At 35.5% G+C, this 25,510-nt stretch overlaps 1 protein-coding gene across 11 annotated transcripts in view; it reads right to left on the bottom strand.

The window, feature by feature from the left end:
* TMEM161B (transmembrane protein 161B) overlaps positions 1–25,510 on the bottom strand; it is a 124,095-nt gene that overhangs the window by 90,951 nt on the left and 7,634 nt on the right. For 5 of the 11 annotated variants that reach the window (XR_014838234.1, XM_021084523.2, XM_003123774.6 and 2 more), the window contains one exon: positions 10,390–10,493. The exons of 1 other annotated variant lie outside the window; for it this stretch is intronic. Coding sequence is in view for 5 of the 10 variants with exons in the window: in XM_003123774.6 (XP_003123822.3) it covers positions 10,390–10,493 (104 nt within the window). In the remaining 5 variants the exon portion in view is untranslated. Of the gene's footprint in view, positions 1–496; positions 563–5,009; positions 5,038–10,389; positions 10,494–13,114; positions 13,136–25,510 lie in introns of those variants that run through there. 5 more of the 11 variants (XM_085014014.1, XM_021084520.2, XM_021084521.2 and 2 more) reach the window with 4 other exon arrangements.

Below are 25,510 nucleotides of genomic sequence, written 5' to 3' on the forward strand. Positions count from 1 at the left end.
TCACTACACTTTCCTGAGTTTGCTGTTCTAGGGAATTACTTAACCTGAGGGGGTAACGGAAATGCCCTAATATGTAGCCAGTAGCTGGGTGTCATAAGCCTAGGGACTCCAAGAACTTGCAGCTGGCATCCGAAGCCTGGGCATTTTTATGGAGGACTTTGCCTTTAATCTCTAGGGTCTGTGCTAACTCTAGGTAGGTAGTATGAAAACTGAATTGCAGTTGGTATCAGACCAGTTGGGTTTAAATGGAATATTCTCCTAGCTTACAGATTCTTGGAGTGAAGATTTTATGACTGACTTCAAGTAAACTTCAAAATTAGTAGTTACTGTCATATAGTAAGTGCTCAAAAGGATCACTAAATGAATTCAGTTCTCTTCTTAGTTTAAGGGTTTTAAAATAAAATATATATTCCAACCCAAATTCCCTAAACGATAATTAACATGGGTGAGGGGGCACTTCCTGAAATTTTGATTTAAGTCCAGACTTTTAACTTACAGTCGATTCTCGTTATTCACGGTAGTTATGTTCTATAAAGTTGTCACGAACATTAAACCATTGCTCCTAGGAGAAATGCAGGGTTAGGTTCCCATAAGCCTCTGCTCACAACATCTCCATCAATTAATCAATATAAAACCTTGTTTTATGTGTGTTTCTGTTTCAAGATACCTTACTTAATATATACTGTTGATTCATTAATATTGAATTCATGGTCAAGAGTAATATAACTCAGGCTTAAGCAAAGCTTACCTAATAACTGTAATCATAAGTATAATGTTTTCTTGGGTTTAGTGAATATTTCTAGTAAATATTCTCTATAAAGCACAGCATAGCCTTCTTGTGCTTAGCAAACTAGACATCAAGCACTTCAGCACTACACTTGGGGGCTGTTTTAAATAATGAAATCACCAACAAAAAGCAAAAATGTGAAAACCTTGTCAGTGGAAAGATCACAGAACAGGCACTTGTTTACACTATGACAGGTAAAACAAGAAAGTCTCAACTAGGAACCTGGACCTCAGCTGGGAACATGCCACTAAAATTTTCTACCACTCTGCATAACCTTGAAAATATTGCAAGTATGGATTTGTGAGTTACAAATAAAGTTTAGCAAACAGGCAAGACACAAAAGTACAGAATCTACAAATAATGAGGACTGGGTGCATAACATTTAAAAGAACTTGCAAGCAATAACTCATTTATAAAGAGTAAAATTAGTTTTTTATTTCTTAGAGAAATAATTAACTGTGAACTCAGTACCACAGAAAAACTTAAGTTACTTTTAGAGTCCTAGGATAATGAAATATTTTAATACCTTTACACTTTCTACGATCTAGTTTCTTTTAAAATAGTCTCCAACTTGTTTAATCTTATTTTGTGAATCCATTTTTTCTAAATGGATTGCATTCATTACATTCAGGTCATCTTCATTAGTAACAATTATTGTTCAAAGTTAAAATCAAGAATGCCAGATGGGTGCTCTTAGGGACACTTCCAATCTGTTACTCATCTATCCATCCATCCATCTACCCATTGATAATCAGATATTTCTGGAACCTACCATGGTCAATTATTCTGTCAGGCAATGGATATATAATCGCACACAATGAAGCCAGTCCCTGATATCTCAATGTTTTTATTTCAGTTGGGGCAGAATTTAATAAATTTTTTAAAAAGACAAACATCATTAATTGGATACTACACAAAAGAATCAAATAGTGAGAATAAGACACAAACCTTAGATATTAAGTTAGGAAACCTCTCTGAACCGACCCTTGCCCAGCAAACTAAAAGAATGGAAATGGAGAGCATTCCACACGGAGTAGAGCATGTCCAAAAGCACAAAAGCATGAAAGAATATAGAACACTGTTGTAACCAAAAGGCCAAGGAAGCAGCAGCACCATATTCAAGGAGAAACATATGAGGGAGGCTGAAGAGATAAAAGGGACTACGTCACGAAAAGCCTCCTGAGTCAATGGTGTGGAGTATAGATTTTATGCTAAAATAATGGTTTCAAAACGAGAGAGAAATAATTTGATGTACATTTTAAGATTTCTCTTGCTGCTCCGTGAATTAGAACAAGGCCAGAATAGCAGGGAAATATATTTCAAACTTCAATGGGTCTTGTTAATGGACTAAAGATAAGGAATGGAAAAAAAAAGATGGAATAAAGGATGATCTCTACATTTCTCTCTCTCTTTTTTTTTTTTTTTTTTTGGCTTTTTTTAGGGCCACGCCCTCAGCGGAAGTTCCCAGGCTAGAGGTAGCACTGGAGCTGTAGTCGTTGGCCTATGCCACAGTCACAGCAATGCCAGATCCAAGCTACATCTTTGACCTACAGCAACCCCGCATCCTTGACCCACTGAGTGAGGCCAGGGACTGAACCTGTATCCTCATGGATACTAGTCACATTCATTTCCACTGCGCCACGACAGGAACTCCACAGATGATATTTACATTTCTGATGTGAGGAAGATGGTAGTACATTTTCTGACACGGAGTAGAGCAGGAAGAAACCAAGAGTTTAAACATGCTGAGTTTTTAAGCACCTATGAAGCATCAAATGAAAATGTCAAGAGGGCTACTGTATATCAGAATCCGGAGCTCAGCAATAACCTGGGGCTATTATATAATTACAGTATTTAAATTCATAGGAATTAATAAGATCACCTTAGTGCAAAATAAAACATGACAAAACTATTTAACTATTATTAAATAGTTAATAAGTAAGTGGGAAAGTTGAGGTAATGACAAGGATGTAACAAAATCCAGCTAAGAAGGAAAACAGAGCAACAGGGCAAAAACTAAGGAATGATAATGGGACGGGCTTTGTTTTTTAAGAAGGCAGGCAGGCAGGGTTGACTTTTTGTTATTTGTTGTTCTTATTTTCAATGGCAACCTTGAATTTTTTAAAACAGTGTGTGTACTAACAGGAATAATCCAGCAGAAATGAAGCAATTAATGGCACAGAAGAGTGGAAATGGCCAAAGAGGTAAAGTCTAGGTGAAGGTTAGAGGGAATGGGGTATGGAACACAAATGTAGGAATTGGGTCTTGATAGCAAGACACTCCCTCCGTAGGCCAAAGTTAAAATATATGACATTTTAAAGAAACAAAGAGAGGCTGAATGTATAACTAGAATCGTGGGTTTGGTGGCAATGAAGATGAGAGTGATAGGTTCTCATTTTAGGAGCATAGAGTGAGGCTGAGGCAGGCATGAATAAATGTTTGAAGAAAGGATTTAAGTTGAAAAGTTGTCTGAGAAGTGGAACACACACAGACTGCCAGCAGCATGGAGTAGCCATCTAAGGTTTGTGAATCAAAAGTAAAACCTACGAGTACAGCTGCACAATTTGCTTCAACAGCCAGTGCTTCCCACACAGTATGACATCATATCATATGATTTCCCTCAAATATACTTTAACTTCTGGTCTCAAATTCTGGTCTTTTCCTTTGCAAAATGACCTGCAATGTGCTTGCCACTGCTGCACTAGGCTTTTCAAATATGGGCTTAGAAGACAGATGTAGAAGTTCATTAGCTTTAGATTTGATGATAATAATAACCGTTATAAAAATACAATTAAAGAAAAACACCTTACGTTAACATGTTAAGCAAAAAGAACATGATGTACAATTACACACAATATAATCACATCCATGAAGGAAAAATATGAATAGAAAAGATGAGAAGGAAATACAACGAAATCCACAGAGAGACTGTCTTTAGTTGACAGGAATACAGTCCATTACCTCTTACTCTTCCTTTTTATTAATTAACCATTTTTTTCTACATCATAGGCATGTATTGTCAGTAACAGAAAAAACTTTTTGAAAAAAGAGTAAGTACTAATAGAATCTGACTAAAAAATGAACTTCTTGCAGTTAAGTTATATTTGTATTTTATGACATTTACCTTGGCTATTCAGTGGCTCTTTTCACTTATGTTCAGACTGTCTGCACTGTCTCAGATAACAAAGCCAACTTAGTGTTATACTCCACTAAATTACTGAAACTATTTTTCAATAATTTCCTTGTATTTGAAACTCATATAAAATGTCAGACTACAACCTTACTAAGGCAGTTCAACAGTACTGAAAAAATAAATGTCAAAAAATATAGAAAGAATTGATCTAGATTCTAAAAAAATTAAGCAGCAATGCCATTTAAAGCAAATTACTTAAAAAATTTGGAGAAGTAAAAATTTCATAAATTTAAAATGAAAATATGAACATGAACAAATATGGAAAAGCTTAGTACTGAGAACAAGCTAAAAAAGCTTTAAAAAATAATCACAGAAAACTCTTTCACAACATGGGTCACTAAAGACAGTTTTAGTCTCCAACCTAAATCTCCATAATTATTTACGAGTGGGGAAAAAAAAAAAAAAAACCAAGGGAAAACAAATACTACCTAAAATCTAGAAAACCCATCAGTACAAGTAAACAAAATATAATTTATTGCACATATACATTCTCTTGTTATTTATTGGAAACTTTACTAGAATATGACATTCTGGAACTGGAAGTTGAGACAGCTAAGGCAAGAGAGCAAGGACTCAGGCATTCCATAAGGGTTGTAGCTGAAGGTTTAAACCTTTCCCTTAGGTCATAGGTCCCACCTACTGTGCATTTGAATAGTAGGTTTCTGTCACCAAAGGGAATTTGCAAATTCTTGAATCAGGCAACATGCAAAAGACAGCAGGCAAAAAGAATTAAGAGCAGTCACATAGGGTGTTGATACACCACCCTCTTTACCCAATATAGGATGAGACAAAATCAGAATAAATCCAACCATAATATATTTTCAATCAGGGACATATGAAGGGAAGTAGCAGACCAAAGTGAGAACCTAGGGAGATAAAGGGGTAGAGAAAAATGCATAAGGTTTGAGCTGAACAATCAGGAAAATGGAAGGCAGGTTCAGCAAGGAAGCTATAAAGGAGAAAAGCAAAATCCTACTCCTCATGCACACCCACTATTCAAATGTACAAAGAATGTAACCTATCACTTACCTCTCCATGAAAAGAGGGGCCAAGCAAACTTCAAAATAAAAAGGAACTTCAATTACAATAGACAGTAGAGAATACTTTGGCTACAAATCAGTAGTACGTTTGACACAATAAAAAATTAATGTCTTCGGGCTATCTGAGCAATGTTTAGAACAAGTGTTCCTTGAGTCAGGGAAAGCAGTTCACAGTAAAGGTACAGAGAAACCAGCTTCCCACAATTTTTCTTTCCTTTGGGGAGGAGAGCTAGACTCCACATAGCTGAGTTTTTCAAGATCAGTAACATGCTCACAGGTTATGGCAGAAATGATCTGGCTACTTAAATTCTTGTTAAAACAGGAATGCCTCAATGAAGTCTGATAGTCATATAAAAAGGCATGCAAAAGAGGAGAACTAATAATACTCTCTAGAAGAAAAACATTTTTCTATTAAAAAAACTGGAATGGAATACAGAATAATTTAGTAACATGGAATAAATGTAATCTCAAACGATGACACAAGAGGTATAATTTTAACAGATACTTATTAAACTCTAATTCATATGTAGCATGTTTGTGGTAATCAGAAACATGCTGATGTGCCTTTTAATTTAGTTTAGAATAAAGGGTGACTAAATTGTCCTAGAAAAGCCATAAGAAAATACAGTAAGTAAATAGAAACCATACACTACCTATAACCTGAGGCTATCTTCTAGAAGGCTAAATACAGCTAGGAAAAAAAGGCAGAAAAACAAAAATCGTAAATTACTCTGTAAATTGCCAACAAAAGTCACAGTGGTTGCAGAAAAGTTCATCTCTATCAAATTCAAAACTCTGTTCGAATAGTCAGTTCCAGGACATGGGTCTGGGGTTGATGAGCAACATAAATCAAATAAATACTAGATTAGGAAATCAGACTTCCAGAGTAAGAGGCCTGGATCTGTTTCATTTTTTAGTTAGTGAACATAAATAAAGCCAAAATTTTCTCATCTGTAAAAATGGAGATAGTATTAACTACAGCAAAGAAGGACTAAACAGGAGTTCCTGTCATGGTGCAGTGGTTAACGAACCTGACTAGGAACCATGAGGTTGCAGGTTCAATCCCCGGCCTCGCTCAGTGGGTTAAGGATCCACTCAGTGGGTTAAGGATCTGGGGTTGCCATGAGCTGTGGTGTAGGCTGCAGACGTGGCTTGGAACTCGCATTGTTATGGCTGTGGCATAGGCCAGCAGCTACAGCTCCTATTGGACCGCTAGCCTGGGAACCTCCAAATGCCGCGGGCGAGGTCCTAGAAAAGACAAAAAAAAAAAAAAAAGGACTAAACACACTCACCAATCCTGCTTTTACTTCCAATGCAAAGTACATTTCCAAACCTCTCTTGCACTTTGACTAAACCAGTCACAGAGCTCCAGACTATATAATGTGGGCAGAAATGATACATCTACTTCTAAGCTTGACCCCAGAATCTTCTAAAAAATCCACTACCCACACTCTCTTTACTTGCCAACTGGTATAGCATCTGTTAGGACTCCAAGGTAGTAGAAGGAACACAGGAGACATGAGAAAGAAGCAGCCTAAAATCCCTAAGTAACCACCTGAAGGATAGCTGAATCCTTGAATCAGCTTGAATTTTGTGAAAGATCTAGGTTGATAGCTGCCTGACCCCTCTCAGGTTCCCCCACTTGACCCTGATTCCTATTTGAGGAACTAAATGAGAAACTTGTATATAAGTTCAGACACTGAGATTTCTGATGTTATAGCAAATCTCAACACATCTCTTCTACCGAGGTCAGAGTGTACAGATCCAAATGAGACAAGAGAAATAGAAAACTTTATCAGTGCAAAGTTTTGAAACATTATAAAGGTAGTAGTAGTGGAATTAAAAGAGGCTAAAGATTATCAATTAAAAAAAAAAAAACTAGAGATCTACAATACTAATGATATAGAACTGTTATTAAACAAGAGCTAGAGGAGTTCCCATCATGGCGTAGCAGAAATAAATCCAACTAGGAACCATGAGATTGCGGTTTCGATCCCTGGCCTTGCTCAGTGGGTTAAGAATCCAGCATTGCCGTGAGCTGTGGCGTAGGTCGCATACAAGGCTCAGATCTGGCATTGCTATGGCTCTGACATAGGCTGGCGGCTGAAGCTCCAATTAGACCCCTAGCCTGGGAACCTCCATATGCCAAGGGTGCGGGCCTAAAAAGACAAAAAAAAAAAAAAAAAAAAAAGGCAAAAAAAAAAATAAATAAATAAACAAGAGCTAGAAAACTAGCCAATTTTTAAATATGAATATTAATCAACAAGCTAATTTATATGCAAAAACTGCTAATTCTTTCAAGGTACTGACTTCTTCAGGAAAATGGCAGGCTTACTCATTAAGTCAACATAACAGAATCAGGTGCCAGTGCACATTTTCCATTCTAAAAGAGACAGAGGTTAATGAGTGATATGGACAGAAACTAATTTACATGATAAAAAGAGAAGCCATAACTTTTAAGAACAATACGAATACTTATAATTTGAAGGTATAATACTAGTGGGATAAATATTAAAGTTGACAGATATCAAGACTAAAAAGAGGTTTCTCCTGCCATACTCATGATTAATCTATCATGGTATCTACATTTGAATAGTTCTACTAAATAACTCTATTCAATAAAGGCACTCCCAAACCATCCTACAGTATTCATAATTTTAAGTCCTCATAAGCCTCTCCTCTTAAATTCCTTTATAGGAATTTAACTCCTTTAAGCATTTTATAGACAATAAAAAAGGCCTTCAGATCTTTCCTTTCTCTTTCTTCAACTCACCAGCATCATAAGGTTTAAAATGCAAACTGTCATTTCTGATCAATAATATTTTTACATGAACAATTTAGAAGAGATTTTAGTTTTAATATTAAAACAGTATCATTTCATATTACAAAAGGTTATAAAAAAAAAGTAATTCTCCCAAAATGATAAAATCAATAATCTTATCCAACAAAGCTAGTTAACAACATAACTTCATAACCTAAAAATTTCAGAATTAACACTAAAGAAAAGTAGTTGACCTTAAGAACACAGCAAAGCAAACAAAAACCACAAAGGAAATGCAACTATAGCAGAAGAGTAACTATCACTAAAAAGTCCTGACTGCTATCTTGGAATCCAATTTGGAATTAAGCAACAATATAAATTAACCTATTTATAAAAGCAAATGAGGATCACAAACAGGAGTTCCTATTGTGGCTCAGCAGGTTAAGAACCAGACTAATATCCATGAGGATGCAGGTTCGATCACAGGCCTTGCCCATTGGTTAAGGATCTGGCATTGCCTCAAGCTGTGGCATGGGTCACAGATGCAGCACAGATCTGGCGTTGTTGTGGCTATGGCATAGGCCAGCAGCTGCAGCTTCAATTCAACTCCTAGCTCTAGGAACTTACAAATGCTGCAAGTGCAGCCCTAAAAAAAAAAGGAGAAAAAAAAATTTAAAAGAAAGGTCACAAAAAGTTTATTTCTGAAGGATAAGCTTCTCTTCAAATTAGCAGTAGGTATGCTTATGACATATACTTATCAAAAAAGTAAAAATTTGCAAAATATAATACATTGTTCCATTAACAAAGAGAATCAGTTTTAATCTCTGACATTTTAGTTTTTACTGGTGAATACAATTTTGATAGAAGCAAATAAAACATAAATTATGTAAAAAAGTAGAAACTGCCTAGAGACAAGGCTGCCAAGATCTTTAAAACCAAAAAGAGATCCGGAAGTCTCTTTAGAGACTCAACATAAGCAAAGTCTAGATTCTGCAATTCTCAGTAGAAAATAAACTACCCTGGAGCTCCTGTCCTCACGCAGTGACCTTAATACGTATTTTATTAATTTATTACCTCAGATTCCATTTATTTAGAATTAATGATATTCACTTAGGGAAAAGGGTTTTTGCTAAGCAAAAAAAGTAAGCAAGCTACGCAAGGCATAAACCTACAGAATTAAAAACTAGTCACAGATTATTGATTTTTTTCACTTATAAGTAGCTTTGATGAGGCTTTCAACTTTAATAAAACTTTAGTCAGTAATTTGCTAATAAAATATACATTTTTAAACTGCTCTTCTCTCACACGTTACATATACGTGTACATGCATATCAACGTACAAAACAACTTTTAAAATAGTCTAAGTATTTTAAGCAGGCTAAATATTTTCCTATATTTAAACACATATGAAAAAAGTATAAAACATTAGAGAAGAATATAATTTAAACCAGAAAATAAATTCCTTAGAGAAAATAAATACTATGCAGAAAATTTAAGCTTTGTGGATAGAATGGCTTACTACTTGTCTTGCAGTGTATGAAATCATTAGGTGGATAAGAGCTATCCATTCTTTTCTAACTTCAAAAGATCTAAACAAGGGAGTTCCGTTCGTGGCTCAGCGGTTAATGAACCTGACTAGGATCCATGGGGATGCGGGTTCGAACCCTGGCCTCGCTCAGTGGGTTAAGGATCCAGCATGGCCATGTGCTTAAGTGTAGGTCACAGATGCGGCTCAGATCCCATATGGTTGTCTGTGGCTGTGGCATAAGCTGGCAGCTGTAGCTCTGAATCAACCCCTAGCCTGGGAAGCTCCATATGCCAAGGGTGCAGCCCTAAAAAGGAACAAAAAAAAAAAGATCAAAAGAAAACTGACATACAAATAACAGAATTTGGTTATTTATTAGAGATGACTAACTGGAGTAAAACCACAAATCTATCATTTAATTCTCATAATTACACAAGACTATGATAAGTATTTCTGTGTGCAGAACTTTACTGCTTTTGCGTTACTGTATCTCCTATATTTAACTTCTTTACTTTTAATTTTATTCATTTATTATACAAATTTCAGCAAGGTAATTTCACTCCTCTACAGAAGGAGTGCAGATAGTAGCAAGCTTCCAGTACAATAAACAAAATTAAAATCCTACAAAATAATTTCATGCTCTCTTTCCTAAATTAAAGTTGAAAATTCTCTACAGTAAAACAGAGAACCTCTATCTCTCATAATAAATTCTCAATAATAAGACATGTGCTTTGAGTCATTTTTTCCAACAGTGAAACCATTTAGGTCCTGCAATTTATAGTTTCTTCCTCTTCTCAACCAACTGGAAAAGTCATGTGGTATTTTCAGTGGCAATGGGCAAAAAGGGACAGAGAAGCAAGGTACTAAATTCTCTACCATGACCCTATTGCCTTTGAGTTAAACAGATAAACTACTATTCTCTCAAAATAAGAGAAATAAGAAAGCTAGGTTTTTCTCATTATTTCCCCCTTTCATGTTTTTATAATATTGGAATTAGCACTTTATTTCTAGGAAGTTAATCAGCCCAGTAAACCAAACAGAGATTTTAAAGTGCCAGTCAAAATCAGCCTATCCTTGCCTTACCTGCCATTACAGAGTAGCCAGCGAGCAAGAGAATAGTGAGGTATAATCTTCTGCATGACACTGGCCATCACCATGGTAACAACCAGCTGTATACCTATCACACCCTGTGTAAAGAAACAGACAAACAAGTTTAACAACGAATGAATTTAGATTTGAGGACGCTGCTGGAAAACTTTCCATACATTTGGAAAATTATACTTTAAGAAATATGGGTTTACTATCAAAATACATATTATTCTGCCATTTAGGTATTTAAGACCACATATGTTTAAACTTAAACTAATTCTCTATAAGTTATCCAAAGATTACATCCATATCAAAAAAAGTTAAATAAAGTAGCACACACATTCAAATTCTATTCCCAAGAAATGCTCTCCATTATGTAAGGGTACCAAAATGAAAAACAGTGATTTTTTTTCATCTTTTCCAAATTTACTCTATATAACACACTTAAAACACTAGTTTAGCAAGCTCAAGAGCATTATCTATATTAAATGTGACAGCAGAACTTGCCTGAAAGTTCCTATGAAAAAAAATTTAATTCATGCTATCATCACCAATTTCTAGTCAGCGGGCTTCCAAGAAAGTCCAAAAATGCCCTTAGTTTGTTCTCATCAATCCTTCTTTTGTTCTAATACCTAATTCAAACTTTCTTCCATCTCTTTATACCTCCAATCTCCCTCAAACTTATTTTTTTCTTTATTTTTTAACTGAAGTATAGTTGATTAACAATGTTGTGTTAGTTTCTCATGTACAGCAAAGTGAGTAAAAAAATATCCTTTTTCACATTCTTTTCCATTATAGGTCATAAGGTATTGAATATTGTTCCCTATGCTATACAGTAGGACCTTGCTGTTTTGTCTATTTTATGTATAGTAATTTGTATCTGCTAACCCCAAACTCCTAAATTACCCCCTGCCCTTCTCATCAAACTTTTAACTCTCCATTGAGTGGACATCTTACACTTTACAGAGAATATAACAGCATCAAATGGGAATTCTCACTTGCCACCAACAAGCTCATAATCACTTGCATTTGTACCAGTCTTCTTCCACATACATCCTCTAGAAATAACAGACCATCTTCAGTATAAAGCAAATCTCTCTATCTATGCTTCAGAGCCCCATCCTCTCTCTAATTTTTGAGAAACCTCAACCACTGAATAGGTTCCCTCTTATATCTTCCTTAATTTCTTCTCTATTTAAATCCTTCATATCAGCATTATAACACCTTTCACTTTTCTAAAAAATAACAGTAACTTTCTTTTATTCTACAGGTTCTCTCCTTCCTCAAATACACAGCCACTTTTTGAAAGACTTGTTCTCACTGTTTCTATGTTCTCAAATCCATGACACGATTCCCATCTGACTTCTGCTTCAGACCATTCCATTAAAATGCCTACCATCAACATTACTTCATCTTGCCAAATTATCTTTTCCTTATCTTAAATCTCAGCAGTACACCAACAAGGTCTACCAAATCCCTTGCTTTACTCCCACCTTGATGATGAAGTGTTTATATTCCTCTTTGATGGTTTCTCCTCTACCTAAGTAGTCCAAAAATAAAGCTGAATTCCTACTTCAAACCTAATATGCCCAATAAGTACATTAAAAATATATTAAAATATTTTTTAAAAAGTAGTATGGCATATTTGGTTAAACCATGGGCCCTGGACTCAAACTACCTGGGATAGAATCTGTTATCTACTAATTGTATGACTTATGGATAGGTCACTCAAACATTTTATACCTCTATATTCTCTTCTGTAAAATGAAGCTAAAAATCCAACCTGCCTACTAAATCAGCTGTGGTTAGGAACTGTATCTGGTATAGAGTAAGCAGTCAATATGGAGTAGTACTATTTGTTGTTATAGTCATTTTTATCAGTACTATTATGAGATAAATATTTTTAAATGTCAAGAATAGAGAAGGCTTTTCAAAAAACGTTTTCACTATAAAAAATAAATTAAAGGGAGTTCCCGTCATGGAGCAAGGGAAACAAATCCAACTAGGAACCATGAGGTTGCAGGTTCAATCCCTGGTCTGCTCAGTGGGTTAAGGATCCAGCGTTGCTGTGGCTGTGGCATAGGCTGGCAGCTACAGCTCCAATTGGACCCCTAGCCTGGGAACCTCCATATGCCTCAGGTGCAGCCCTAATAAGAAAAAAAAAAAAAAGACCAAAAAAAAAAAATTTCAAAAGCAAAATAAATGGAATCACACAATTTAAAAATGACGTGTTTTCTAAGTGATAAAAAAAAAAAACTAAAAAAAAATATTGAAAAAAAAATCAAATTTCATTGATTTTAACAAACTATCCAATCAATCTTTGTAACAAATGTATAACCATGATGTGATATTTCAACAGTGGGGAAGGGTACACATGTATAAAGACAGAGGATACAGGAACACTACACTTTCTGATCAATTTTGCTGCAAATTTAAAATTGCTCTAAAAATATGATTTTTAGAAAAACCAAATCAAATTGATTCAGACAGGAACAATATACACAATGTCAAAAGATATAGCTGGAAAAAAGCATTTGTAACTCACATCACAAAGGGTAATTTACTTATTAAATATTATATAAAGAGTTCTTACAAATCAATTAGTAAAAGACCAAGTACCTAATTTAAAAAGAGGAAAAATATGTACAGACAGTTCTCAAAAAAAGGAAGTAAAACAGCTCTTAAACAGGACTGCTTTTAAAATGCCTTTGTAACCTACCTCAACTCTGGTTTCATTGGGGATATTTTAATGCCTTAAATCCTACCAATTGGGTTAAGGTTCAGATCACTTTTACATTCATCTAACATCAAAGGTTACATTTTTGCCTTTTTTCTTTCACATTTCCTATCACTTGAATTTACTATTCTATTTTCTGTGTAGTTTGTGATAGAAGTTCTGCAATCTCCATACAATGAATGCCATTACAAAGAACTCTTTCAGGCAGAACAAGGCTAAGAAATATATTAGCTAGTATGTCAGAAGGTTAGTCTATTTGAGATTATAGACTTAAAAGCAAAAGATAATTTTTTTAGTCAGGGAAAAAAAAGTTTTGTGGACAAAGCGAACCTAAATCTAGCCTTGATAGAAATGTGATAGTATCACAAAATCGTCAAGGTCATCTAGTACAATCTCTCACAAACGTATATAACAATTTATTAGAGTGTAAGCTTCTTAATAGTAGAAATCATTTATCAGTCACATCTAATAATGTTACAGGCATTAAATGACATTTCAGTCTAGAAAAGAATGATCCTGGAAGATATACATGATAGACTATGATGAACTGGGAGGAAGAGGCACCAAGCCAAACTCTATCGTCTTCCTCCAAATTACTACGCATAGTGAGATATTGCTGATAAACCCACTACTGAAGAATGTAAACTATGTGAAGGCAAAAACAAACAAAAAGCAAACTGGACTGACAAGAATTAAGACTATCAAATAGGCTTCTACAATGATTCAGACCAGAAATGACAGTATTATCTCTGGGACTCAGAGGAGAAATGCAGAATTTAGAGACTGATCATATATGTATGGAGGTAAAGGAGGAACTAAAGCTATCAACCCTGAGAAAACCAAATACCATTCTCAATGTTGTAATTAATGATTGACCAAAAAATGTTTAATTCAAAAATGTAATTTCACTCCATTCACTTTACTATGCTATTTCCATCTTTGTAAATAAAGCTGAAAATACTGCCTCAAAACCTAATCTATATACTGTGTTAAATGCATTATATTTAACAAAAATGTATTATATTTAACAAAATATAATTAATATTATATTTAACAAAAAAGTCTTCTTTTACTTTCTAATAGAAGTCAATAAATTCTTCCTAGGGAGTTCCTGTTGTGGAGCAGTGGTTAACGAATCTGACAAGGAACCATGAGGTTGCAGGTTCAATCCCTGGCCTTGCTCAGTGGGTTTGAGCTGTGGTGTAGGTTGCAGATGTGGCTCGTATCCTGCCTTGCTGTGGCTCTGGCGTAGGTCGTCGGCTACAGCTCCAATTCGACCCCTAGCCTGGGAACCTCCATATGCCACGGGAGCGGCCCTTGAAAAAGGCAAAAAGACAAAAATAAATAAATAAATAAATAAATAAATCCTTCCTAGAACGAATCTGTTCGGTGACTATATATGTGGTATTGAAAGAAAATATTTTGCTTTTATCAAAAAATTATCTATGTAATTTTTTGGAGACGTAATTTTAAAATTATGCGGAAAATTGTTTCCAAAGTTACTCTTTTTCATATATATTTAGAAAAGAGTCTTGGCAATATATTTCCAAGATGGCGAATATTTTAGAGAATTATTAATTATCAATTTGAAGAGTATCAACACTAAACTTATATCAACTTTTGACACATTACTATGCAATTGAAAATTAGTGTACATGCCAGGGATTAACATATTAAAATATAAAGTATTCAATTCATTAACTAAGAGACAATGATTTGAAATTTAAAAACAAACTATTTAAATAACCTGCCTTTACTGACCAACCTAGTGTCTTTGTATGTTAAAGTTTACATAAAACAGAATTTTTTAAACATTTAAATTAAAAACCAAATTTCCTGAATATTTTTCATTACTTTTAATTGAAAGAGAATGCTTAAGTAAATTAACCATAAAAAAATTCCTAAAGAAAAAACTATTAAACTAGGTAGAGATGGAAGGAAACTATAAAGTCCATCATGGCTGAAGCCTCAAACACACAACCAAATGGGTCATTGACTCAAGTGGCCTTAATGATTTCATTACAGCTTCAAAACAATAACTTGACCAAGAGATGGTTTCTGTCTGGATTCACTGCCCCTAGGACTTGATTCTCTTGATTAATTATAACTTGGTAAAGTCATTTATGAAACAGCTTATAAGCACCCAAGAAGGGTAAAACACTGGGGCAAGTTAGGCTTCAACCTTTCCACCTCTATTAACCTGAAGCCATGAAAATCAAGAAAAAGTTATTTGCGTTTAGTCTACAGAAGAATGATCATTTCAATTTTTGTTAGTAACTATTTATACGTAGGTTAAAATTCTTACCAAGGGAAATTAATTCTCCAAAGAAATAAAATATATCTCATAGCAATATTTTATATTGCCTGACAATACCGAAAATACAACTCTGCAAACTTGGAGTTCCCATCTTGCCTCAGCGGAAATGAACCTGACTCTTATCCATGAGGAGGACTCAGGTTCAATCCCTGGCCTTGCTCAGTGGGTCAAGGATCCAGTGATGCTGTGAGCTGTGCTCTATGCTGCAGACACAGCTCAGATCCCATGTCGCTGTGGCTGTACTGTAGGCCAGAGGCTAGAGCTCCAATTTGACCCCTAGCCTGGGAACCTCCATAGGCTGTGAGTGCCACCCTAAAAAGACAACAACCCCCCCCCCAAAAAAACAAAACTTAAGTACGAATACATTGCTATTTTAAAATTCAAACTTGGAGTCTGTGTCAACCTTAGTGGAGCTGACATTCTGTTTTGCTTTGTTTACATTAAAATAGTTCTCTTGATGACAGACTGATGAAACAAAGTATACATGTTTGGGATGTATGAATCTGAATACATGCTTGGGACTCAAACCACCCAAAATGATTTTAATTATCAGCTCCCTGAATAAGGACGAAGGGAAAAAAAAGGAAAGAGAATATTACCCAATAACTTTTCTGTTTTTGGTTTCTTAACTTTTTATACTTTTTAGCAATAGATAGCTAGACATGCTGAGAATGACTTCTTACAGATGCTCAAATAACTTCTACTACAAAAGAAAGTGAAAATTTTGTTATTTCAATCTAGATTCACATAAAACTTAGAATTCACACTTTGAGCCTTTAAATAAACCATCTCTGAACAATTCACAAATGAAGAAATCAGGGTCCAAAGAGCCAAGATTACAAAACTGTTCAGTCACAGACTTAGCCAGAACCCAGACCCTTAATCTACAACCACATGCTTTTTCCACTAAGTCATTTCAGTGCATTAAGTGAACATTTATTGAGCAACAAACCATATGCGCTGAACATTAGACCACTTGCACACAGCATCATCCTTGCTATCAATGAGCACCCAGTCCTCTGGGAGAGTAAATGGACTCTTACAATACAAAATGATGTGAGGACAGGCAGAGGATTCTATGAGAACAGAGCCAAGAAGTACTAAGGACAAAAAGGGGCCTTTTGGAAGGTAAAGCTTGAGAAGACCCAGTGGACTCAGCTTGGTGAACCATCAGTGACATCTGCTTCACAAAGGATGACAATAGGCCAAAACCAGATACTGAAGGGCAAAACTTACAGGTTTAGAATTTAGCCTGAAAACAATAAGGAAACCCATGAAAAGTAATATAATCAGATCACTAAAAAAAAGTTGCTCTGGATGCCACGTAAAGCCTGGATGAGGGATAGCCCAGCAGCACTAAGACAACACCCAGGTATGACAGGAGGACCTGTACTAAAGGCAGTAGCAGTACTGCAGGGAGGGGTGCTGCCTCTCTTCTTTGGTGATAAGAACCATATAGAATCATTGTATATTATGTGACAAATGAGTTAGGGTCTCACTCAAACAATGTTAAAAATCTATAAATCCAAATAATGTCATTATAGAAATGACACCTATAAATAGGAAAAGCAAATGAAAATTTAATTAACAAGTACAGGCTGCCTGCCTAACATTCCAAAATCTTGTTGATTATTATTAGAAACTTGGCAAAGGCCCTGTGTGTTTCAAGGACTGTTAAATCTCAAATACTCAGAGTAATGACATTAAGAATAATTCAAGGCACAGAGTACAGCACTTGACATTTGTTGAATCAATGAATGAATGAATGAGTTTACAACAAAGCAATCTGGCTTAAAACTTAAAATCCAAGACTAGTATTAGGTGATGACAAATATGTTAAGACAATGCTGGAGCACAGAATTGCATAGTAGTATTAACAAAGGTACTGAAAGTCAAAAAAATAGATACAAAAGTTGAATACAGTAGATGACTAAGTTGAATCAAGGAAAGGAATCTCAGGCTAAAGGACTAATGTGAACAGAGTAACCATGGGACAGCAAAAAGCCCAGCTCAACCAAAGCAGACTTTAGTTTATGACAAAGAACTATGAGTGGAGTTCCTGTTGTGGCGCAGTGCAAACAAATCCGACTAGGAACCATGAGTTTGCGGGTCCAATCCCTTGCCTCGCTCAGTGGGTTAAGGATCTGGCATTGCAGTGAGCTGTGGTGGAGGTCACACACATGGCTCGGATCTGGCATTGCTGTGATTGTGGCAGAGGCTGACAGCTGTAGTTCCGACTGTACCCCTACCCTAGGAACCTCTATGTGCCGCGGGTGCAGCCCTAAAAAGCAAAAAAAAAAAAAAATGGTGAGAAATCAGATAAAAACAGAATTTTAGAATGTTGAGAGTCTTCAAAAGGATGTATTGAGCTGAAGTGTTTACGAAGATCACTTTGGAAGGCTTTTAAACAGGCAGGGGTAGGAAAATAAAATAATGCAAGTAACATATAAGGAAAATTAGAGCCATATATTGAATAATTAAAGAGAAAACCTAAGACTACTGCAGAAGCAGCTGAAACTAGGAAGGACAGAACCAAAATAAAAGTACATCAGTATAAAACCAATTCAACTTTGAGTGTGACTACACATGAAGGAAAACAACTACAGACTAAAACAGGAATGTCTCAAAGTTTATTTCAGGATGTTTTAGTTTGGATGACTGATAGAACCCTAGAGCCACTGACTGAAAAGTTGCAGGCCATGGAAAACTAAAGGAAGTGGCCTAACAAGCCTCAGACAGGCCTCCCAAGGACAGAACCTTAGCTTCATCCTCAGCCATTCAGAACACATACAAAACATGTTTTTCTGGTACAACCAATCTACATGAGACAGGCTGGCAATAATCTGGTTTGGAATTTTATCAATTAATTTACAGTGAAACATAAGCTAGCAAGTAGATTAAATGTTCAAGTTCACTAAGTGCTCCATTCAATTATTGTCTTAATGATACCCTGAAAGTCAAATTATAAGCAGGTTGCTTGATAAGTAGTGATTTAGAGCAAAAGGCAGCAATGTGGGATATTTCATTCAGGCAGTGCTGAATGAATACAGAGAACCCACTGGAGTGTAAAATACCCTCAATCCTAAATAGTTCTGGGTAAATATGTTCAATTCTAGTTACCTAAACTGTTTTTCTAAACTTTCAAATGACAATACTACTTCCCAATCCTATTTTTTTTTGGACAAAAATCCATCTAAAATTTCATCTATCTTTTGATGTGTAAACACCACTGATTAAGCTACAATCTAGTCTACCTTAGGTCCTGGAAACAGTTCATAAGTTCTTCTGTCTTAGGTCTTGGGAACAATTCACCTAAGTTCAAGGTGAGGGGACAACTTTCTATCACTGCATGTTGATTTTCATCACATGTTGATTTTATCACTTTAAATGTTAGCTACTCCTCACTGCCACATACAAATAATATGTGATAAGTGATACGGTAAAGGTCAGTACACCAAGTCTTATGGGAGCATTCCAAGAATGGGAGCGATTAAATATACAAGAGAGAGCTGGGAAAGATGTTCACAGAGGTGACATCTAAGCTAGTGTTACAAGGTCAAAGTAACAGAGAAGGAAGAGAAGTTTAGACAGATATACCTATTTGTACAAAGAAGGTAAATGGCATGAGCTCAAATAATGAGCACATCCACATGGTATGGGCTCCACACAATGGACTCTTCCACAGGTATTTAGAAATAAGTCCAGGATCCTAAGCCTACAAGTAACTAAACCAAATACATTTTGGAAGGATAACTCTGCTACCATAGTGGAAAAATAAAGTGAAGGGGTAAAATTAATTGGAAGCAAAGAACTAAATTAGAAATCCAATGAAACAGTCCAATACCATAGAGTCTGAACTAAAACAGCTTTAAAAACAAGAATAAAATAAAAAAGAATTAAAATGATTTTTAAAGGGGAAAAAAAGGAATTAGGCATGAGATTAATTACTATCTCTGCAAGGAAGGTATCGGCACTTGCAAAGGTAAGGATTAAATTTAAGTGATTATGTAAAGATAAGATGGGAATGATGGGCATAATTATTCCTTGGAGAAATTAAGTAACAAGAGTAAAATGTGACATACTAGAATGGTTCACATATAAAAATATTTTTTATAAGGGTAAAATGTACATGCTTAAGGCAAAACGGAAGGAACCAACATAAGGGAGGTGCTAAATATTGTAGAAAAGGGGTAAATTATGGGAATTTAACCACTTAAGAATAAGAAATAGATGAGACCAAAGGCATAAACTGAAGGCAAAACTTTGAGACCTATTCCTATTGAACAGAAGCACAAAAAGGTATAGAGATGTATTAAATTTAAAAGCTGAGGTCTTCAAAGGTTACATGACTAGGGTAGGGAAAAACCTGATCAAGATTCTTAATGCCCTGCTTTCACTGGATATCGTCATTTTGGAAAACTTATATGTATCATTTCAAAGTCCTCAGATCATTTCCTAAAAACCATGATGGGGTGAGAGTTGAGCTGTAAAACAAAAGCCCATGAGGGCAACAAGTTGTGAGAATTTTGACAAAAAAGTAATGTAAGAATTGAATAAATAATTGCCAAGCAACTCTAAGTCTATATGACTCAGTAGCTTAGGTACAACATCTGACCGATCTGGAGTTAGAGGTTAAGTCTGCAGGATAATTAAGTTACTGGTCAAAAGAGCAAAACTCATCAAAGTGGACAACATTTGAGAGAATAACCACACCAAGTCAAGATCGTGGCAATGTGACTGAAAAGAGGTCTAGAAATTTGAGAAAAAAGGTCTGATGCTGTGTTTTTGAAGACAATTATAGCCAATAGGTTCTTTAATAAAATTGAAGACTATCTACATTTCACCCAGAAGAGAAATTCTTCCATACAATGCCAAAGCAGGCAAAAACATAAAATAATCATGAATAAGCAAGGAGAATTCCTCCCCATGGACCATCTCTAGAATCCTAGGGTTGATTACATAATCTATCATAGCCTTTATCTGGTTTTATACCATAGCTCCACCCCTACAGACATAGTAAACTGACATGAAAATAAGAAGAGGAGGCCTTTGCTGAACAAATAAAATGAAAATAACAAAAGGTTTTGATACAAAAGCAGCTAATACAAAGTCACTTACTGATATTTAATACAGACATTGGTTGAATCATATGAAATGAGATATTTACCTGTTTTGACCTTCAAAACAGCAATTTAATATAATTCAAACTGTTACTACAACAAATAAAATTGTATGTATATAATATACATAGAAAATAAAATGACAGAAGGGAAATTGGAAAACATAATTATTATTATTATTATTTTTCTTTTTAGCTATTTCTTGGGCCGCTCCCGCGGCATATGGAGGTTCCCAGGCTAGAGGTCAAACTGGAGCTGTAGCCACCAGCCTACGCCAGAGCCACCTACACCACAGCTCACGCAATGCCGGAGCGTTAACCCACTGAGCAAGGGCAGAGATCGAACCCACAACCTCATGGTTCCTAGTCGGATTCGTTAACCACTGTGCCACAATGGGAACTCCGGAAAACATAATTATTAACACTATGATTTGAACTCAAAACATGTGGGCTTTTAAATTTAAATGTTACAGAATTAGTTTGGTCAAAATCCATGTTTTGCAGTGTGTTTTTAATTTCTTTGAAGTAAAAAGTACAAGCTGAAATATTTTACTGTTTTCCAATTCAGAGTAAGAAATTAAATGTACTTTAAAACCAAAGTCTGGAGTTCCCGTCGTGGCGCAGTGGTTAACGAATCCGACAAGGAACCATGAGGTTGCGGGTTCCATCCCTGCCCTTGCTCAGTGGGTTAACAATCCCGTGTTGCCGTGAGCTGTGGCGTAGGCTGCAGACGCAGCTCGGATCCCGCGTTGCTGTGGCTCTGGTGTAAGCTGGCAGCTACAGCTCTGATTAGACTCCTAGCCTGGGAACCTCGATATGCCATGGGAGCGGCCCAAAAAATGGCAAAAAGACAAAAAGAATAAAAAAAATTTTTTTTAAATAAAATAAAATAAGATAAAAATAAAGTCAAAAGCCACAAACCCTCAATAAAACGCGTAGGTACATCCTAAACATCTTAATTAGACCATAACTCAGTAGAATGCATGAAATTGACATAACTATATTCAAAAACAGCAGCTCCAGACTTTCTGCTGAAGATGATGATACAAAGCCATTTTTCAGAAATAATTAAACTTAGAAAAAAATTTAAAGTATTTTTCTTAAGATATAAGTTGATAAGGCAAAGTGGAAGACCAACAAAGATAAAAACACTTTTTCACAAGAACAGAGGGCATGCTAATTAAATATAATTCATATTCATTTAACATAATAGTGCTAAATTAATAGTTGTTTACTTAATAGATAATTTTCCAGTTACAGTAGGTTGAATAAATTATGCAGTATCTCATACAAAGCAATACCATATAATCATTAAAATGTTGATGAAGAATAAGTATTTTCAAAGATGTTAACAAGTTATTTATCTCTAGCCAAAACAAGCCATAAATGTTTTATTGTAATATTAATAAGTAACAAAAGATTCAAAGGAAGAAGACATTCCTAAATTCTGCCACTCTTCCTTAATTTTAAGAGTATTTTCTGACATTACAGAAAATATCCTTACAGATCTATATTCAAAGAAGCTGTTAGTCAAAACTAACAAATTTATATTTGACATTTACAAATCATCTTCCTTGTTCAAACCAATTCTTCCTCATTTCGCAACATTCAGTTCCTCTATAAAAGCTTCCTTTCTAAAAAATATATGCACAATGCCAAAACAGTCTTTATTTACTATGTTCAGTTGTGATTAAAGGGTCTCTCTCCCACTAGAACAGTATTCATCTAATTTTTTCAACCCCAATCCTACTCCCAGAAAAGTGCCTGGGAAGACAGGCTTTCAATACAAGTTGAATATTTACTTTTAAGATGAAATAAAAGGATAAAGCATAAATTTGCCCACAGTTCTTTGCTACATTCAGGTTCTTATACATATCAAACACTGAACTTGATTTAGCATAAAGAAGAAAATTATTCACTCAAGAGATCTGAAGATAATATACTGTGCTTTCTACATATCTCAGAGGAAGAGCTGTAGCTACTTTTTAAAAACAATCCAGCTATTTTTATTATCTTATTGCTTTTTAGGGCCACACCCAAGGCACATGGAGGGTCACAGGCTAGGGGTCCAATCAGAGCCACAGCTGGCAGCCTACGCCACAGCCACAGCAATGCAGATCCGAGCCACATCTGCGACCTACACCACAGCTCACGGCAATGCTGGATCCTTAACCCACTGAGCGAAGCCAGGGATCAAACCCACAACTTCATGGATTAGTTTCCGCTGCACCATGTGGTAACTCTTAATCCAGCTATTTTTAAAGACAATTTAATGCAATATGTGTTGCAAATACTTTCTCTCAAGAAAACTAAAAATTAAAACTTTGCTAAGCGTACTAATAAAGCTTTGTTAAACAAATTTAAAACAAAAATTTCAACATATCTCTAAATTTTAAGCCATATACAAAAGCCAAGAAAACTAAATGTGTACCCCTAATATCAGTTTTTAAAAAATGTATTCATTGTGAATATTTTAATATGCTGAATAATGACACGCATTGGAATTGAGGTAGTTCTGTCACTAACTAGCTATAGTACAGCAATTAGAAAAGCCCTCTCTAGGACTCATTCCTTATCTACAAAATGACAAGAGTTGGCAAATGATCTCCAAAATCTTAAAAGAGTTTTCTGACTATGACTGCAATGCTTTAAATATACAATAGGTTGTTGGCACTCATGTATTTACCATTTCTAAGCCACCATCAAAGCCTCTGACACGTAGATATTGCTAACGGGAATGAATAATTCTCCCTTCGACATAAGAATTAAATGAGCTAAAATTTATAGGCGATCTGAAAGGAAATCTGAGTTCTAAGCTAATATAAGGAGTATACCTAGACCACTGACCAGCATCCTCACCTCACCTAGTGGTTGGCAGGAATTTCTCTTAGGAGATTTGTGAATTCTAATAGTTCAATCTCTCTCTCTTTTTTAAATTTATCTCAGAGACTTGGCCAATCCTCTCTTATTAAATGATTCATTTTATGATCTGAAAAAAAATTTCAGTGACTATCAAGAGAAAGAACTATGATGACCTTAACAACTTCTGATAGGAATGACAGAATTCTCTATCAAAAACAAGAATATACTCAATAAATGTTAACTGAGATCAAATTAAATCTCACAAAACTAACGTCTCCATTAAAGTTACTCTTTACACTACAATGAATTTTATCAAAGCCTTTTTATCTATCCCTCCTGACTGGAAAACATATTTGGTGGTAATTAATTCTAATTGCAGTTATCCATATTCTTTCCCACTTCCTTTTTGTCTTAAAAGTTGGATTAGGAAAAGATTAGTATATTCAACATGAAACATGTGTCCTATCCAAACAACTCAACCACCTAGGAATAAATGCTATAGTGAGGCTCCACTGTCTTAATGTTGATTAAAACAATGAGGAAAGAAGGGGAGAAGCAGTATGCATTAGAAGTAAAATTCTACTAATGAATTTAACTACTAATAAAAGTAGAACTTCTGAGGAAAAAAAGGCATGACTTCTCTTTTGAGCAAACTGTACCCAGAAACAAATGCTTCTAGCCATGGAACTCTTATACTTAAATACACAAGCCCATAAAGAATTGGAACTATTTTCTAATCTGTCATTTATACTCACCATTAAAACAGCCAAAATCTTCAGAAATGATAAAAAATACTTAAGAAACACTCAAGTTAATGAAGTTTTGGTAGAGCAGAATCCTCCAGAATGACTTTTTCTTTCAGGAAAGAAAGCAAGAAACTATGGCATTTGCTTTTTCAAAGTGGATCACTGCAGGTTGGCAAACAGTAACAATCAAGAGGTAAAAGATAACAAAAATCAGCTAACCATGGTGTCAAGGGCAGAAACAGAAACTGCATACACACTTATGAGCAATTCAGATTACTATTTCAAAAGGCTGGTATTACCTACCACAAAGATAAAAGATTAACTCTATTTACTTAAAAAAAAACAAAAAACAGCCACAGCCTTAGAAGTGCCTTATCTAGAACATTAGCTGATGGCAGTCTACAGTTATATATTTATAATGTGGAGCAGGAGAGCCTGAAGTTCCTTCCTCATAAGTAACTTCTACTGGTGGAGAAGTCTCCCCTTTTTTCTCCAATGCCCCTTAGCATTTCCATCTCATCGCTTCTTCACAATCCAAACCTCTCTACTTCCAAGAATTTATTGCAGATTTATCATTAGTATCTGAAGCTCCCATTTTTTCCCCTAAATGATCTTTATGATAGTTAGCTAGATAGATAATTAGTTTATGGTTTGCTAGAAGTTACATGGGGAGATAATTCTGCAAACTCTTCTAACAATAAAAACCTTTATTGGAGTTCCTGCTATGGCCCAACGGGATCCACAGCGTCTTCAGGGCGCTGGGACGCAGGTTCCTTGATCTCAGGCAGGCAAAATGGTTTAAGGATCCGGCATTGTCGCAACTGTGGAGTAGGTGCTACTGCCACTTGGCTCTGATCCATGGCCAGGGAACTCCATATGTCACAGGGGGGCCAAAAAAGAAAAACAAACAAACAAAAAACCTTTACTGTGTATGCTGAATGTTTTGGAGGAAAGACAAGATACTCTACAAGAGCATGCTCTTTGCAACTCAAGGAGGAAACAAAATTCTAGTTGCAAGCAGTAGATAATCCAAAAAGAAAAGGAACAAGCCAAACCTGGGAGTCCTTAGAAAAGGATATGGGCCATGAAACAGGCTTCGAACAAACGTGACACACTCAATGCTTACACTGATAAGAAATTCCAGTTAACCACAGGTTCTCATGCCTACTTCTCCAACTGCCTTCATCAGTGTTAAAGTTCACACCCAGGACCAAGGGAAATTAATGCTTTGGTGTGAAGGAGTGCCAGTTAAGGTAAAAGGAATATGATGGAATCCTTATGGTGACTTACTGCAGCAGTGTCAGATGTGTTTAGCATCTGAGATAGAAATGCCA

The sequence above is a fragment of the Sus scrofa genome, chromosome 2 (assembly GCF_054392235.1).
Source record: "Sus scrofa isolate SSC_HxYL_T2T_F1_AM1 chromosome 2, Sscrofa_HxYL_maternal_Yorkshire_Landrace_v2.0, whole genome shotgun sequence".
Classification (NCBI taxonomy): domain Eukaryota; kingdom Metazoa; phylum Chordata; class Mammalia; order Artiodactyla; family Suidae; genus Sus; species Sus scrofa.